The 14,357-nt window shown below is 33.9% G+C and overlaps 1 protein-coding gene across 5 annotated transcripts in view; it reads left to right on the top strand.

Moving 5' to 3' along the window:
- Nucleotides 1-14,357, top strand: part of LOC107440814 (uncharacterized) — a 651,143-nt gene that overhangs the window by 565,461 nt on the left and 71,325 nt on the right. For all 5 annotated transcript variants that reach the window (XM_071180814.1, XM_016053861.4, XM_016053866.4 and 2 more), the window contains exon 13: nt 6,996-7,157. In XM_071180814.1, the coding sequence (XP_071036915.1) occupies nt 6,996-7,157 (162 nt within the window). The remainder of the gene's footprint in view (nt 1-6,995; nt 7,158-14,357) is intronic.

The raw sequence follows: 14,357 nt of genomic DNA, 5'->3' as shown, positions 1-14,357 counted from the left end.
ATCTTCTTCTTCTTTCAAATCCCCATTTCTAGCCTAGCTAGACAAGGTCCATGAGATTGTTCACCTTCAAAAAGTCTAAAACAAGTAAGGGTCTTTCAATAAGGTCTTGTTTTAAAAGACCGAGGCAGTCCAGTAGATGTTCAGGGGATGCCTGGACCGAAGAGCACTTGGTACAGAGGGCAAAGCACTTTTCTCCTCCAGAGTACCTCAGAGATTTCAGGTGTCCACAGCGGAGGCGTGTGATGGCGGTTTGAGACTGACGGTCTTTGTCAGCTGTCGAACAGCTACCCGGTCTGGTACCCTGGTACCAATTGTGACTGGGTGGAGTGAGCCATGCTGATTTATTTCTGGCTTTAGCAATTGGGAAGAGCTCTGAGGAGGTAAGAGACACTGGAGGCGCAGTGGCCTCAGCTGTACCTGCCTTGGCAAGACTATCTTCCATTTCATTGCCTGATATATCTACGTGTGAGGGTATCCATTGTACATGAATTCGACAATATTTGGAGAGGTGTAAAAGTATACATAGGTATTGTCCCTTACTCTGTGCCAGCTAGCCAAGTGCTGAACAGCGCTTCTACTGTCGGTAAGGATCCAAATCTCTTTCGGAATTGAAAGAGACAGTATTGAGGCAAGTCCATCATCGATGGCGATAAGCTTGCTCCTAAAATTTGGTAGGGATTCCTTTTCTGGATCTTAATGTTGCTCATCTGAGATTTGATGAAGATCCCACTCCTGGTGTGATTGTCTTCGTCCTTGCTTCCATCCGTATATATTTGAACAGCCTCCGTTGGTATAGTATAGATTCTCTCAAGTGCTGCTTGTCTAAGAACTGCAGGGTGATCATTTTGCTTGTTGACAGCAACCGGGAGATCGGTGTGGAAAGACTCCTCCGAAAGACCTTCCGCGGGGTTCATGCTCTGTTTGAGGAAGTGCTGTTCCACGTTTCCAAAAGTTATGTTGGACGAAAAAACTTGGCTGAAAGGGCTGTTTCGCTTGAGCCTTTGACTATGTTGCCACTTCGCTAGTAAATCCGAAGTCCTGTCTTGTGATCCAAAACTATAGAGTTTGCTGTAATATTTTGCCATGCATGCCCTTCTTCGGAGACTCAAAGGTTGCAGGTCAGCCTCAAACAGTACAATATCACCAGGACATGAATTTCGAAGGCCAGTGATGATCCGCGCAGCGCTGAGTTGGATTCTCTCTAGTTTTTACAATTTGTATGGGAAGCACAACTGTAGATAGGGAATCCATATTCTAGAATAGTCCGTAAAAGAGTGATGTAGGTGCTCCTAAGAGTCGAGGCATCAGCACCCCAGTCTCTCCCTGATCTATACTTAAGTATATTAAGACGTTTCCTTGCCTTTAGTACAAGATGGTCGATATGTTTATTACTTAGGATCTTTGGATCTAAGACAAATACTAGATATTTCAGGTGTTTTTCAACTGCAAGTGGTTGATGATCCAACATGATATGAGGTTGATAATTATAGAGCTTCCTGTTGGTAGTGAAGAACCCTACTGTGGACTTTGAAGGGTTAAGGCACATTTTGTGACTGGTGGCAAAGGCTCTGATGTTAATGAGTACTCTGTTAATAGTGTCCTCAATTTGTTGTAGGTCAGGGCCAGAATTCCAGAGGACAATATAGTCTGCAAAAATGCCAATGTCGCAGTCTTTAGGTATGATGCTCTCGATTCCTTTCAAAAAGAGTGAGAACAGGGTAGGACTTACACACTGACCGCTGAGGGACTCCTTGGTGTAGTTTAAAGCTTCTAGATTTAGTACCATTGAACTTGACTCTGATAACTCTATTCCTTAAAAAATCATAGATCCAATTCTGTGCTCTTCCGTTGATTCCGAAAACATCAAAAAGTTTGATAATTAGTTTTTGATTCCACACTCTGTCGAAAGCCTTGGAAAGATCCAAGAAAGCTGCAATGGTATGGTGAGTGGGTTTTCTGTTGTGGGCGTCTCTAATCTTTTGGCATAAGTAGAGCACCTGGTCTGTGGTGCAGTGTCCCTCTCTGAAACCATATTGTTCAGGAGGTAAGAGGTTGTCCGCTTCCAGATGGTAAGTAAGTCGCTTGAGGATCATTTTTTTCATGATTTTGCAAATAATACTGGTAAGAGCTATTGGCCTCCCTGAAAAGGTACTTTCTTTGTTGGGGTTTCTAATTGGAATAACGACCGCTTGTCTCCAGTCACACGGAAGCCTTCCCTTTCTCCAGGAATCATTAAGAATATTTAAGAGCCTCTGTTTCCCACTTAGTCCTAGGTTGGTGATCATTTGGGCGTGGATGCCATCAGGACCATTACTTAGGTTTAAGTTTGTGATTATGGCATCTAGTTCTTGATTGCTGAACTCTTTATTAAAGATGGAAGGAAACCTTTGTTTGTTTTTGCGGCAGTCTCTTATGATGTCACTTGCTGCTTTCCTTATAGGTTTATCATCGCTAGTGAACCTTAAATTACTCGTGTTCCGGTAATGCTTCCCTAGAATATTCTCCGCCTCTTCATCGTCCTGCGCATATGTCCCGTTTGTGTCCTTAATTGTGTTACTTTGCTCATATTGAGGCTGTTCTTTGCTAATGTTTTTCACTATTTTCCATAATTTACCGTTAGGTGATCTATGGTCTAGTCCTTTGCAAAGCTCGTTCCATTTACCCCGTTTGAGTTTTGCATACAATAATTTCAATTGGGCATTGATCTTGCTTAGTTTAAGGGGTCTTGTATAGTCTAACTTTGGACCTTGGGGGACCTTAAGGGGTCTTGTTGATCTTGTTTAGTTTAAGGGGTTCAAACTTTGGACCTCTTAAACCGCTCTCCTGACCAAACTATGGGGAACCTATTTCCCAGATTGCGGCTACCCTCTATGTTTTGGGGGTCAGAAATCCAAATCCATTAAAAAGGTATGTTTATTCAGAGAAAGTGTGTTTTTGTATATGGTTTCGCAACTTAAAACATCGTCTGCACTATTTAATTAGCATATTTAAGGTCACCCTCTCAAACCATTAAGATTGAGTCCTAGAACGCGATGATTCGATCATTAGATCCAAAATTACTCAGCATAGTGTCGTCTGCAGTGTGAATGTGGNTGTTCTGGTAATGCTTCCCTAGAATATTCGCCGCCTCTTCATCGTCCTGCGCATATGTCCCGTTTGTGTCCTTAATTGTGTTACTTTGTCCATATTGAGGCTGTTCTTTGCTAATGTTTTTCACTATTTTCCATAATTTACCGTTAGGTGATCTATGGTCTAGTCCTTTGCAAAGCTCGTTCCATTTACCCCGTTTGAGTTTTGCATACAATAATTTCAATTGGGCATTGATCTTGCTTAGTTTAAGGGGTCTTGTATAGTCTAACTTTGGACCTTGGGGGACCTTAAGGGGTCTTGTTGATCTTGTTTAGTTTAAGGGGTCCAAACTTTGGACCCCTTGAACCGCTCTCCTGACCAAACTATGGGGACCCTATTTCCCAGATTGCGGCTACCCTCTATCTTTTGGGGATCAGAAATCCAAATCCATTAAAAAGGTATGTTTATTCAGAGAAAGTGCGTTTTTGTATATGATTTCGCAACTTAAAACATCGTCTGCACTATTTAATTAGCATATTTAAGGTCACCCTCTCAAACCATTAAGATTGAATCCTAGAACGCGATGATTCGATCATAAGATCCAAAATTATTCAGGGTGGTCCGTTTTTTTTCACTCACTCAGAGCCGTTTTTATGTTTTTAGGGGCCCTGTGCCTATCTTCATTTAGGGGGCCCTTTATGAGTAATTTTAAGGGAAAAAATTTTACTTTTGAATATTTTCTTTTATTTTAAGAAAGTAAAACGATGATACATTATTATAAAAGCTTTAATGCATTATCTGCATAGAAAGATTAAGGTAGTCATACTTTTTACTCAAAAGCTTAGAGAGGTGAAGCCTTCTATCACATCACTAAAATCAATTTCCTAAAAGACATCGCAGCCAATGCTCATGATTGACAAATTACTCATTCTTTCTTAAAGTCATGTGATTTCTTAGGTCATTTTTTATTAATTTTAGTCTGGAGAACGAGAGTGGGTCACTACATTTAGTTATCATGAGTGGCAATTGTCAAATGTCACTCATGAAAAAAAATTGACAAATGTCAATATATGAAAATGTGTCGCCTAGATAGTTGTTTTTTACTATTTTATACATCTTATCTATTCCTAATTGGTCTAAATTATTCTCCTAGGCCAAATCATGCGTGAAATGTTCTAATTAAAGCGCTAGTTCTTTTTCATTCACATCATTGACATAAAATCTTCAAAACTTCTAACAGTGAAGCATTAATTCCTTGGACTTTTGAAAATGCAAATTTGAAAAAAAAATTTGAACAAATCAGCTATGGGTTTATACGCCATTGAAAGAGATTTTTATTGACTAATCTAAGTGTCAATAACTGGAGTATAAACTTTAAAAATTGTACCTTGTAATTTAACATCAACTGCATCTCCATATTAAAATGTCAAAGAAGAAATTCTTCGTAATGTACTCTTCGTCTCATCTTCACATTTAAAATTAGGTAAATTTTCCTTGGAAATGGCTTCATGAGTGGAAAACTTTTCTCTCTGCTCACTCACAAAAGCAATTTCAGACTATCATCGATAGGAAGCATCTTTCTTCTTCTATATATGCTTATTGAAGTCTGATTTATTCTTGATAACATATCACGACAAAATTCTGTCAACACAATATTTTCCAATTTCTTTAGGAGACCACGAGCATCGAGTCCAGTTTGAGCAAAATCGGAATTAAGACTTTTTCAAAGATTTATTTAAAACGTAAATAAAGCATTGCTTTTACACATTCGGTTAATATTTCATTTACACGTACTTGCAAAACGGGTCTTAAATAGGTCTAATGAGTTAGGGGGCCTACAGAAATTCGGGGACCCTAGGCTCGGTCCTCTCAGGCCTTATGATAGATAAGTTAAAGTTTACCTAAGAAATTTCGAATCACCCCAAATGACAAATAGACAGGCATATAAAAGGAAGACAGACAGAAACATGTGTGAATTAATTGGAAACAAAACTTGCTACGATTTCTTTTCATTAACTTCGTGATTGGAGCTGAGCGTTGATCTTGTTATCCTTACAACTTCTTTCTTACTGGGCAATTAATCAGATATACCATGAAAGGGGGGGGGAAAGGATCCCTGCGAGCAGAAACATTCTTTCTTTAGAACCTTTGATTGATTAAAAAAAAAATGCTCTCTTATATGTCAAGGTTCCTTTGTAGCTGAGTGCACGGAACGTATTTTTATCTCCTACCCTCGCCCTATATTTAATAAGAAACAAGTTTCATTTCATTTTGTATTCAGTATTTTGTTTGATTAACATATTTAGAGTATTTGTTTGAACTATTTCTGTACTATCTTTATACGCTATTATAAAAAAAATAGCGCTCTAATACGAACGAAGCAGAAGTGAATTCTGATTGTTCTAATTGTTGACTTTTAAATAATCAACTTCCATCCCGCATCTACACCACAATGATCTACACTTATGATGGACAAATCAAAAGCTACAATCCCGTCGAGTTAGCCGTTTTTAATATTCATTTTTCCTTTTCACATTCGAATTAATTTTGCGCAGATGAAAAATCGTCAAAGTAATAATTTACGTGGGAAAATTGAAATTTTTTTTACTTTCCTGACAATTTTTTCTTATGGAGCACATACAATAATGTTTATCAAGGAAACAAAAAACGAAGATAATTTGCGTAAAAACAAACTATTTCTTGCAAAAGATATATATCAAGCATTCGATGAAAAAAATTTTAATTCACCAAAAATGTTTAAAGAAATATGTAAAATCGGACTTTTAATAACGATCATTCAAATTCCAGTATACATTAAATAACTGCTATTGACATAAATAAATTAAACACAATATTTTATTCTTCTAAAAGTTGGATTTAATTAATTAGGGTTTGCACAATCCATTATTAAAACATTTAGTTATGATAAAAATTTTCATAACGATCATTATTGACTTAATGGTAGACTTTCAAAAATATTGATTTTTAATAGTGTAATATTTAATTCGTTTTATGTTTATTAGTTTAACACTGTGTATTAAATAGTTGAATTTTATTATATAACACAGTTTGTTTAATTATTAAAGACTTTAATATTGGGATTCATAAATGAACCATCATCGTGTAACAAAATTTTGCCAGATACAAATTGTACGAGTATATGCTACCTATACAATCTTATATGGTTTGCTTTGTAAACCAAGATACCGTTTGCTTTCTACAAGGTTGAACATATTTGAAATGTCTCCTAAATCAAAAATTAAAATCTTTAATATCTTTGTCAAAAAAAAATTTATAGTGAAATAAATGACATGAAAATTTTGCAGAAACTATCCTATTGAAAAAGAAAAACGCGAAAAAGAAATGAGGACTTACTTTGTCGCTTTATAGACTCCATATGGACTGTTAGAAATTTCGGAGTGAGTTGAAACTTAATACTATACTGCAGCCTTAATCTGTCAAGTTATTGTACAAATTAATCCTTTTTTTTATCGTAGATTCAACCTGAAGTGTAATTTAATACTTATTAAGATAATGCTAAATCAAGAGAAAAAAAAAAGAAGTTTCTCATATTATCGTTTTATAAAGATTACACGCGTCAATTGCAACGAGAGAAATAATATGAATCGGATTTTCATTAATTAATTTAAAAGGATCAATCGAGTAGAAGAAGATGACAAATAAAATAACGGAACTGAAAACATTGTGCAAGAGGCATTATTTTCTTCTTCCAAGGGTTTAAAAAGGATGGTTTTTTGTACCCCTTTTTTACATATATTCTTTTGAATCTGTTGTTCCGACAAATCCCAAAAGTGTCACTTCGTACCTTCTTGCCCAATTATGACTTCAAATCAACAATAAATATTCAAAAATCAACAATTCAATCTTCAATAAACAAGAAACTCACTAATTCTCGAATCTTTCAGATGGATGGTAGAACTCTTGCCGGACAGGTGGGCAGTACAGCTGGAGGTGTCGGACGTAATCTGGCTGACGGCATGTCCAGACTTGAATTAAATCCATTCTTCATCTCGGCAGTGGGTGTCCAAGAACATTCCCAAGCTCTACTCAGTAAAATGCGGCACATGGTACGTACACTGTTAATAACATAGAAAAAGAATAGTAAGACTATTAATTACAGAAGAGAGAACTAATTCATTAACAGCACAGCAATGCAAGTCATAGGTTGTAACAACGGAAATTATTGATGTTTAACTTCCTCTCGTCCAGGGCTGAATTGGTTGTCAATTCCATCCAATATACATTCCTTTAAGAAGTCATAAAAATATTTTCCCTCATCAGTGTTCATTTTATACTAAAATCGCCGACAATCTACGCATTATAGACAAATTAATCATTAAAAAAAACATATTAATAATTAATTGCTCACTGGGGAAAATAAAGTAAAAAAATTCAGTCTGGAAAAGTTCAACTTCAAGAGTATCGTCTGCTTTTCTTTATTTGATCTTGTTGGACTGGTTTTTTTTTTTTTTATGAATGCTTTCGTTAGTTTCAATTTTTAGGACTTTATTTGTGATAATGATGTTAATCTAATCGATATAATTCATCTAGTCGAAAAGTGTGCGGACAAGAAAAATCTAGATCATCCATTTTTCCCATGGTCATTAATACTCTACAACTACCAGAAATAGTCTATATAACCTTACAACAGTAGATTCACTTAGTAGATAACTAGCGGACGTACAAACCAAGAACATTTTGAGATAGTTAGATCTCGAAATGATTTTTGGGGCGTTACCTTATCTATAGTTCACGAAAAAGGCAACAATCAAAAATGAAGTTGCAGTTGTAGTAAATGCTAACGGTAATACCATTAATAATTTGCCGAACATGTGCTTAACAATTTTTAAAAATTTCCACCGAAATAGTAACCTAGTTTGATTACCACTAAAATTTCGAGTGGGTCCTACTTTTCCAATTCATATTTTCTCTTACAAAATTTTTCTAATAATTATTCTAAATATATAATATAGTTATTCGAAATATATAACATAATTTTTCTAAACATATAACATAATTATTCTAAATATATAACATAATTATTCTAAATATATAATATAATTCTACATTTCTAATAATTTTCTAATAATTAGTTATTTGCGAGAAGAAACAGAAAAATACTGCAAATACAGAAGAAAGATAGAATTTTTTTTTCTCTTTGTTTTGCTTCAGTTTCGGTCAAAGATTAACGATCAAAAGCTATAATAATGCTCATCGGTTTTCATTTAAGCACTTCCTATTGTACAATTGAACAAACATATATAAATAAAAAAGTTAAAATTAAGCAAACAATGCTTTTTCTTTTTTCTTTTTTTTCTTTTCTTTTTTTTTTTTTTAAGTTTATTCTTCGAGAAATTCCTCCTCCCCCTATTGATTCGTTTCCATTCACTCGAGTCATAAATCACACTTGAAGTCTCAGTTGAGAGAAAATTATTCTGGGTCATTGATCACTTTCTCATTAAGTCACGTGATCCATTTCTTTTCTGAGACTCTGATTGGTTATCTGTGGTGACTGTTCTTAAGGCTGCTAAATTGAGTGAATGATACGTTCCATATTTCGTGAAAAGAATCATTTATGTCTCCGTTTAGATAAGATATACCTTCTCTTTCATCGACATTTAATGTTACAGTACGCAAAAGAGAAGAAATGGAGAAGCTGAATAACTTAAAAAACGAATGATCCTATTTTTATGTACTAACAAGCAATGCTTATGATTTAGTGCAGGCGATTTATTCATTTATTTTTTTAAAATTATGAAACCAGACACAAAAGCGTACACTTTTTCTGAGTAAACGAACCTTTTGATTTTACAAATGTGTTAAACATTTTTTTAATCGCTTTCATAAATATAGAGATCGCATTTAACAGAACACAAAACTTACGTACGTACTTGAAAAAGAGGAGTAACTAACTAACTTACTTGAAAAAGACGTGAATTTTGTTCGACAAATAGAGGCTAAAAGGTATGAGGTTCGATTTTCGGTCGTCGATCTCATGCATTCAACTTACGTCGGTGACGTCATGGTCTGCGGGGATCGGCCAGTTTATTTTCATTTGCTGTTAGCCGTTCTTGCGTGAATTATGACGTCACACATTATTTGTATTTAAGCTTCTGTTGAAGCAGATCATTTGGGTATTCTTTCTTTTCGTCACTCTGTTTGTACTATTCTTTATTACTAATGTTTTTAAAATAAACTCATTTCTTCAAAAACTTCGTTTCTCTTTTTTTTTTTTTTTTTTTTTTTTTTTTTTTTTTTTTTTTTTTTTACTTGAGTTATTGATATACAGATATGATATTCTGAGAGGATCTCGGCTGTCAAATTTTCCGTATCGTTACCAATGCGAAAATGATAGCCACGTTCTGACAACTGCGGCAATATCTATTGAAAAAAAGCACACTAACATTTTGGAGATTGTAGAGTATTTTCATTTGTTGAACAAGAGATAACCATAGGAACGGGTTAACTGAGAGCTAGAATGAGCTACAACATTTACTGTACGCAGACTGTTTCACAGTATGTGAACCAGGCAAAGTAATCCGGAGTTAGAAGAGGGAAATGTGTATTCATTCTGAAATTGGTTCACTATAAAACTTAAGGTTAGTAGTCCGCCGATTTCTAGTGTCATACTTTCAAGACACTAGGAATAGAACAAAAGTGAACGATTTATTTATTCTAAAGAACGTTTAAAATAATATCGATGTACAGTGTGCCAAAAAAATAGGACTACCCTGAATAACTTTTGATCTAATGATCGAATCTTCACGTTCTAGGACTCGATCTTTATGGGGGAGGTTGCTTCAAATATGCTAATTAATTAGTACAAACGATATTTTAAGTTACGAAATCAGACACAAAGAAGTACTTTCTCTGAAAAAACATACCTTGTTTTCGATGGACGCGGATTTCTGACCCCCGAAACATCTGGGGAATAAAGTCCCCACAGTTTGATTAGGAGAGCGATTTGAACCCTTTAATGTTAATTTTACTATTTGCGTATTTTCCCATATTTTGGGAACTTCTTAAGCGAATTGAAAAAATTTTTGTTCACAATTATAAAATTTGTTTTTCCAAAGATAATTCTAAGCAAAAAAATAAATTTTACTAAGTATTCATTATTTTTTTATTATTTTATTTTAGTCGAAAGAAATTTGAATTGTAAAGTATGCAACTTTTTACATCATTTTAAGGAATACAATTTTAAGAATAATTATTTAATTAATTGAGAATTAATAAATTAAGAATTAATAAATTAAGAATTTCATTTAAAGACATAGATACAAAGTTTAAGCGAAATCGGTCGAATAGTTTCTAAGAAATTGAATTTTAAATATCCGACTATTTTAAATTTCGATTTCTCAGAAACAATTCGATCGATTTTGCTTAAATTTTGTATTTTGTCATTTAAAATTGCATTCTTTAAAATGACGTAAAATGTTGCATATATTACAGTTCAAAAGTGTTTCGACTATTATTAAATAAAATAATGAAAAATATAAAATATTTACCAAAATTTATTTTTTGAATGGAATTATCTCTGAATGTGAATGTCTTGAATGGATAAACGAATTTTGTAATTGGATGCAAAAAGTTTTTCAATTCACTTAAAAAGTTCTCGAGATATGACGAAATACGCAAAAAGTAAAATTAACATTAAGGGGTTCAAACTTTGGATCTCTCTCTTGATAGGGTTCTGACCCTATTCCTCCGATTGAGGTTACTCCCTATATTTCGGGGGTCAGAAATCCGAAGCCATCTAAAAAAAAAGATATGTTTATTCGAAGAAATTACGTTTTTGTGTCTGATTTCATAACTTAAAATATCGTCTGCTCTAATTAATTAGTATATTTAAAATCACCCCCTCGAACGAACTATTAAAATTGAGTCCTAGAGCATGAAAATCCGATAATTAGATCAAAAGTTATGCAGGATGGTTCTTTTTTAATCTTTGAAACTGCAACCGATTTATTAGGAAGAAAAATAAAATAAATTCAAATTAGTTATCATATCGTTGCAGTAAATTTACAGACGATTTAGTTAGAAAAAAATATATAATTACTTTAAATAAGTTACTCAATCGTTGCAGTAAATAGTTTCACCTCGTCTCGAAGTTACGGCAAAAAAAAAGTAAACAACGAAGAAATTATATTGTAAATGAACGATAAGTTTATTATATACAGAGTTGTATTGCACGTCGAATTTTCTGAATTATAATTCTTCTTCTTCTTTTATTGAACTCAGATTTCTTTCTGTATTTTATAGTAACCGTGATATAGTTTTGTTTTGTGTACCTGGCAACTTCGATGCATAATTAGTTTGTTTATGTTCCACGTGGCTTCGTGTTAAGTCTTTGTGTAAATTGAAAGAATTGAAATCTTTGAGAAAGAATCTTTGTGAAAGAATCAAGAATGTGTCTATTAAGATAATTGATACTTGACGGGCTTGGCGTACTTCAAATCGAAGGAAAAGAACAGTTTCTAACGTAAACAATTGCCACGTTTCAACAACCCATCAGGATAGATACCCACACACTACGTCACTTGCAGGTTTTCTAGATTGCCTCAGATGAATGCAGTTAAAAACGGATCGTTACCAACCTCTTAACCTCTGACTAAAATATATTAAATGATATTAAAATATATTAAATTATAGAAAACAACGTGGAGATAATGACAGCTGTCCTACATAATTTGAGGATCAAAAATCCACGTCAGTTGGGGGGGGGGGTTAAGTTTATATTCAAACAATGTGTGTTNTTGAGGGGGGGAATTAAGTTTATATTCAAACAATGTGTGTTTTGTGCGTGGTTTCGTAATTTAAAACATCGTTTGCACTAATTATAGTATCCATTTAGGGTCCATCTTTCGAGCATTTAAGATTGTTTGCTTGTGTGCAAAAACCCGAACATTAGATAAGAAGATTTTGGTTTATTCTATTTTTATGGGATTCAATTGCACACTGTACAGAAACATCTACGAACTTTAATTCTTTCAAAATGAATATACATCCTAAAACAATGTATAATTTATTCATTAGAAGCATTAATGAAACCCCGCAGTCATTTTCTGTAGTAAAAATTATCTTTCTCTTGTATGAAATTTCTTCTTTATACAAAGTAAAGAGTTCATTTTCTAAAACGAGAAAAAGTTGTGATTGTATAATTAGAACGGAACAAAAACTAAAAAGTAAATCCGCCAATAAGAGGGTTCTGTAACGCACCATTAAGTTAATTAAATGCTCAGATTCCTCCCTAGAAGAGAGCTATTCACATCCTTGTATTCCATTCCAGAACCTTCTATCAACGAAATTAATTCTGTATACAAACTCTAGTGGATGGCATTCATCAACGTAAAACTCTCTCTTTCATTCTAGAATATTTCTTTTTTGGGGGTAGAAAATTCTTTTTCTTCTATTCACATTCCATTGAGGAATAGCAGTCATGACTCTACACCCTATTTCTTTAGAGTCCTAGGAATCCAATCATGTATTTGTCTTGTCCACCTGTCGCAGTTCGTTCCATTGTCGTTCCATCTGCAAATGACTCTTGGCAAACTTCATCCCGCTCGACACTCGCCTTTGTTTGACTTTTATCCTCCTGTCATCAGCTTTAACTCAGATAATGAATAAGAGACTGGTTTTGACATGTTTTCAATTTTTTTTTATCAGTAAAATTTGAATGTTGCGTCATTCATATCATAAAACGGTCAAAATTTACACGATTTATGACAACCACACCAGAGTTTCCATAGTGTCAATTTCAGCTTAAAAAATATTCCCAAGGAGTAATAAGATGAAGACTTTGATTTTTTTTTATTGATAATGATTTTATGATTTTTATTATTGATTTTTTGATTTAGTTAATTTAATTTTCGAAGATCATAAAAAAGAATCAAAATCTCATTTAAAAAAAATCAAAAATACAGGGTGATACGTAATGGCTTAATGTATATTCTTAGTGAGGGAGCTCCAGTGGAGCAGTCTGTACAAGCGTGAGTTCGATTCTGGCAACTGACTAATCAACCAGCCGATATATGCAACAAGGAGAGCGTTAAGGCTATGGTTAAATCTGCCATAGTTGAAAGTTCTCTCGTTGGTAGTGCGGTTGAAGTTTAGAGAAAGGGTTACCAGTTAAGAAGCCGTTTGACCAAGATCAACATTCCCATGACAATCCTACCAGGGTTGTTAAAAGATTGAGCGCTAAAATAAAAAACGGAACTAGATGTATGGGCATCGTTGGGTGGTGTGTGTTAAAAATGAGGTACAAACACGTTGCATCGCAAATTAGTGTTTAAGCGAGGGAAAAAAATTTCGCCGAAATCACTACTAAGGAATGCGAGACTGATATCATAAAAATGAATAATATAGAAATTCTGTCCTAGCCTGTATATTTCTGCAAATCAAAGGGCTTTGATGTTTTTTTTTCCCTCTCTGTAGAGAAGCGTTACATTTGTTTGTCCTCGCTTAAATATTAATATGGAAATTCATATGAGTATTATCTACTTCGTTTTCTACAAGGATCCTAAAAATATATATTAAGGGTTGTGATTACTAAACACCCAGTATGTATAAAATACAGTGCCTATCATCGTTGTCATATAGATACATTTGCTGGTTCTGCAAGCGTTTGTTTTTATGTTTTTGTTGTATTTTAATTTTGCTTTCGTAACTACTTTAAATGTTTTGGAAAAATTGTCTTTGTTTATAGAGCAAGAAGTAAATCAGTCTACTAATTTTTCCGCAGTCTTGTTACTTTGGACCCAACCCAAACGTTTTCTTTTGGTCCTTATTAAAGAGGTTTTTGAGTGAAACTATCCCTGCTATACATGAACATGAAACCCCCCCCTCTCTCTCTCTCCATTGCCAAAATTATTTACTAAATAATTTATTTGTTAATTTGTATAATTTTTCCATGTGCAAATCCATTTCGGGCAAATCCGTGGCTAAAATTATCTACTAAAAGTTTTTTCTTTGTTAACTTTTCCATGTGCAAATCCATTTCGGGCAAATCCGTGTTAAAATTATCTATTAAATTTTTTTTTCTTTGATAATTTATATAATTTTTCCATGTGCTAATCCATTTCGTGCAAATCCGTGGCTAAAATTATTTGCGAAAAGGGCAATTTTTGTTTCTCTTTTCTATTTCATATTTTTTCTTAAATAAACATCTATTTTCTAAAACTATTTATGGTCAATTTTTAAAATTATCCAGTATAATATTACCTTGCGCACATCCATTTCGGTCCCATCCTTGGTAACTAACAAATCAA

This window comes from Parasteatoda tepidariorum, chromosome 5, assembly GCF_043381705.1.
Source record: "Parasteatoda tepidariorum isolate YZ-2023 chromosome 5, CAS_Ptep_4.0, whole genome shotgun sequence".
Lineage (NCBI taxonomy): Eukaryota > Metazoa > Arthropoda > Arachnida > Araneae > Theridiidae > Parasteatoda > Parasteatoda tepidariorum.
The sequence above is the reverse complement of the archived record's forward strand: the minus strand, read 5'-3'. Positions and strand labels throughout refer to the sequence as shown.